The 3,916-nt window shown below is 61.3% G+C and overlaps 1 protein-coding gene across 1 annotated transcript; it reads left to right on the forward strand.

Moving 5' to 3' along the window:
* The first annotated feature begins 248 nt into the window (after positions 1-248).
* Positions 249-2,243, forward strand: DLX2 (distal-less homeobox 2). Its single transcript, XM_040637565.1, has 3 exons — positions 249-645; positions 1,149-1,333; positions 1,824-2,243. The coding sequence occupies exons 1-3, from the start codon at positions 249-251 to the stop codon at positions 2,241-2,243; spliced, it is 1,002 nt and encodes a 333-aa protein (XP_040493499.1).
* The last annotated feature ends 1,673 nt before the right edge of the window (positions 2,244-3,916 follow it).

The following is a 3,916-nucleotide window of genomic DNA, read 5'->3' on the forward strand; positions in this document are numbered from 1 at the left end:
AGAAGCCGAGCGGGTAGAGAGGCGGAGAGAGGATGCGGCCGGCGGCAGCTGTCCCGAGCAGTGCACGGTGATCGCCTCCCCCGGAGGAGGAGTTGCCCAGACCGTTGCCACATTTCTTGTTTTCCTCCCCACCCTCTCTCACCCCCCGTAATTACATTGGCTGCCGGAGGGGACAGGGAGAGACGGAGGAGGCGCCTCGCTTCCCCCCTAGCGCCCGCCACCCCTGCTCTTTCCCGTCCCGGGCCAGGATGACTGGAGTCTTTGACAGTCTGGTGGCTGATATGCACTCAACCCAGATCACGGCCTCCAGCACGTACCACCAGCACCAGCAGCCCCCAAGCGGCGGCGGCGCTGGCCCCGGCGGCAGCAACGGCAGCAGCCTCCACAAGCCCCAGGAGTCGCCCACGCTCCCGGTGTCCACAGCTACCGACAGCAGCTACTACACCAACCAGCAGCACCCGGCGGGCGGCGGCGGCGGCAGTGGGGGCTCGCCCTACGCGCACATGGGTTCCTACCAGTACCACGCCAGCGGCCTCAACAACGTCCCTTATTCCGCCAAGAGCGGCTACGACCTGGGCTACACCGCCGCCTACACCTCCTACGCACCCTACGGGACCAGTTCTTCCCCGGCCAACAACGAACCTGGTATGCACAAGGCTGGCGTCAAGGGGGACAAGTCAGTCTAGTTACTGGGATGGGTGGGATAAAATTGTTTGGGGCGGGGATCCATCCGGAACCCTTGCCGTTTACACTGTCTGCTCCCTGCCCGCCCTGCGCCTTTTACCTTTCTCAACCACCAATCTGCCGAGGGTCACTGGGTACGTCCCTCGGTGCTCGGCTGGTGGGACCGGTTGGCTTTGGGGGGCTGAGGAGGCGCGCGGTGCATGCTTCACGGTAACCTCATTTCCTTACCACCTGCTCCTCCTTTCTCTCCGGTTGGCTCCTTCTTCCCATTCCCGGAGAATCCAGCTCCCGGGTTCGATGGCGGCGCGAGTCCGCACTTAGCGAAGTTCCCTCTGAGCGCCCCGCTGCGTCTCCGAGAACCCGCTTCCCGGCTCAGGCCAAGTCCCACGCCAGGCCCTTACGCCCAGCGGGAACTGTTTGGGGCCCCCTGATTGCGCTGTTCTCACGATTGCTTTGCGTTGCAGAGAAAGAGGACCTCGAGCCTGAAATTCGGATAGTGAATGGGAAGCCAAAGAAAGTCCGGAAACCCCGCACCATCTACTCCAGTTTCCAGCTGGCGGCCCTTCAGAGGCGTTTCCAAAAGACTCAGTACCTGGCACTCCCCGAGCGAGCGGAGCTGGCGGCGTCTCTGGGCCTCACCCAGACTCAGGTGAGTCTCCCGGCCTGGAGGGGAAGAGGAGCGCGCTGGCCCGGGATAGCTGGAAAGCAGGCGGGGTCAGGACGACGTTTTAAAAAGTATTTTTAAAGTAATTTAAAGGATTACGAGGCCCGCGCCTTGGGGGGCCTAAACTTCTACGCCTGAAGCTGAAATCCCCCAGGGCGCCGCCGCGTGTGAGAAAACGAAAGGACCGGGGTGGGCAGAAATCCGCTTCCACATAGGCTTTCCGCGCGATACTGATTAAGCGGGTAAAATAATTGGCCCTCCTGACCCTCTCCCGCTGTCACGATCACCACGGTGCACCCACACCAGCTGTCTCCGACTTTCTGAGATTACCTCCCAGTAGAGTGGAAGCCGGCCCAGCCTCCAAGGCCTCGCTACGTGATCCGCTTACCTGCCCAGCGTGCTTTCTACCCCTCCTCCCCTCCCCTCCCCCAGATCCAGGTTCTTCCACTAACGCTTGGGTCCCTTTTCCACAAAGGTCAAAATCTGGTTCCAGAACCGCCGGTCCAAGTTCAAGAAGATGTGGAAAAGCGGTGAGATCCCTTCGGAACAGCACCCCGGGGCCAGCACCTCGCCACCTTGTGCTTCGCCGCCGGTGTCGGCGCCGGCCTCCTGGGACTTCAGCGCGCCGCAGCGGATGGGGAGCGGCGGCGGCCCGGGCAGCGGCGGCAGCGGCGCGGGCAGCTCGGGCTCCAGCCCGAGCAGCGCGGCCTCGGCTTTCCTGGGCAACTACCCGTGGTACCACCAGGCCTCGGGCCCTGCCTCACACCTGCAGGCTGCCGCGCCGCTGCTGCACCCAACGCAGACCCCGCAGCCGCACCACCACCACCACCACCACCACCACCACCACCACCATGGCGGCGGGGGCGCCCCGGTGAGCGCGGGGACGATTTTCTAACCCGAGGGAGACTACGCCAGAGACTGAGAGAGCAGAGACCGGTGATCCTCAGTGCTCGCCCCAAGAGCCAGAGGGTCCCTCCAACCGGCCCGCAGACGCCTCCCACCCTCAGGGAGGAGCGGCCCGTGATGGCCTGCCACGGGCCCTGCTCCCTCGCGCGGCCACCGAGCGGCCAGGAACTGGAAGGTTCTTGGAGGCACCCCCTCCCCCCCGCCCTCGGCAGGGCCGCCTGCCTTGGCCGCCTTGGCCGCCTGAGCCCCGCCTCGGACATGCCTCCCCTCCCCTCCGCGCCCCGCAAGGCGGTCGGGCGCCTTCCTCGCCGCGGGCCATGAGCTGAGTCCAGGGAGGGACGCCTCCCCCGCCCGCGAGCCTTCCTGGGTGCTCTGAGGCTCCTTTCTCCGTGCCCACCCCCAGGCCCAGCTCCAGTCGGCTGGGCTGATTGACCTCCCCGGCCTGCGCGCCCTCCCCCACACGCCCCCGTGACCCGGGCGGCCCGCCGCTTTTTTTCTGCCCTGCTGTCTCCAGCCTTTGGAGCCCCACTCTGCCCCGCCTTAGATCTCCCCCAGGAACGCTCCCTTAGCTCTCTCCTCATCCATCACCAGTGGAGTTTTTTTATTTTTATTTTTTTAAAAGTTTAGGTGCCTTTGCGGATGACCTCATTTTGACGTTGGGGAAAAAATGATTTTTTAATATGTGGACACTGCAAAAAATGTGTTTAAATTATCTTTTTTAAAACCTATTCAGGATTATTAGGCTGGACTTCGACATAGAGTTTGTAAATAAAGGTGTCTGTGCAGATTTTCCCACTGATTTATTTGTATAAAAATACTTGTCTTTTCAGACTTTTTTTGTAACCCCCACTTGTGAAAACTGCGGTTTAGCAGTGACCTCAGCAACCCCTCCATTTTATTTTTCCCTTTGAAAATTTTCTCAGTTAAACTAAGCTACTGATTTGGTTTTGTTTTATCTTATCCTAACGTCTTTGTTCTTGAAATGAAAGGTATTTTGGGGTTATTTATTATGAAAACAACATGCTCTTAATGTTGATTTTACAATATGAAGAGATTATTTAAATAAATTATTGTTTTCATTGGATGTGTGCGCTTGTTCCTTGGTGTCATGACCTGGAACCTCGAGCCTCTGCCCGGGCGGGGAACCTGGCCAGCCAAGAGTGACATTTACATCTTTCAGAGGCTTCGAGAACGGTGAGGCGCGGCCAGGCGAGAACAGGCGCGCTCCGCGCGGGCCTCCCCGAAATGTTCACGCTCTGCGGGCACTCGAGTCTCGGCGCGGGGTTTGCCAGCTCGAGGCGCGGTGAGTGACTCAGCGCCGGGGCGGCTGCAGCCTCCGCCCGCCGGGCCCCTCCAGCGCCGGCGCCACTGCCCCGCGCCTGGGCGGTCTCTGCCGCCCCCGCACCCGTGCTGTTGGCCAGGCAGTGCTTCCGAGCCACAGCGGAGGACCTGCAGTCGCAGCCTGAGCGCTGCCGAGGCCGGGGTCAGACCCCTACGTTGGACCCTTCCCTCTGTTTGCCCTGTGGCCCTTCTGGGGCTGGCTGAGCTGAGAACTCAGTGAGTCACCCCGGTCCTCGGGAAACTCGGTTGGCTGCTCTGGAATGTAGGGCGACCCCGGCACACAGGGCTGCGCTAACACACATACAATCACACACTGACTCT

Source organism: Ursus maritimus, unplaced genomic scaffold, assembly GCF_017311325.1.
Source record: "Ursus maritimus isolate PB19 unplaced genomic scaffold, ASM1731132v1 scaffold_1, whole genome shotgun sequence".
NCBI lineage: Eukaryota > Metazoa > Chordata > Mammalia > Carnivora > Ursidae > Ursus > Ursus maritimus.

What these genes read in the sequence shown, in the direction of transcription:
- DLX2 (XM_040637565.1), top strand. Translation starts at nt 249, where the DNA reads ATGACTGGAGTCTTTGACAGTCTGGTGGCTGATATGCACTCAACCCAG. An exon ending in CCCGGCCAACAACGAACCTG is followed by an intron (nt 646 to 1,148) that starts GTATGCACAAGG and finishes TTTGCGTTGCAG; the next exon opens with AGAAAGAGGACCTCGAGCCT. An exon ending in TGGGCCTCACCCAGACTCAG is followed by an intron (nt 1,334 to 1,823) that starts GTGAGTCTCCCG and finishes TTTTCCACAAAG; the next exon opens with GTCAAAATCTGGTTCCAGAA.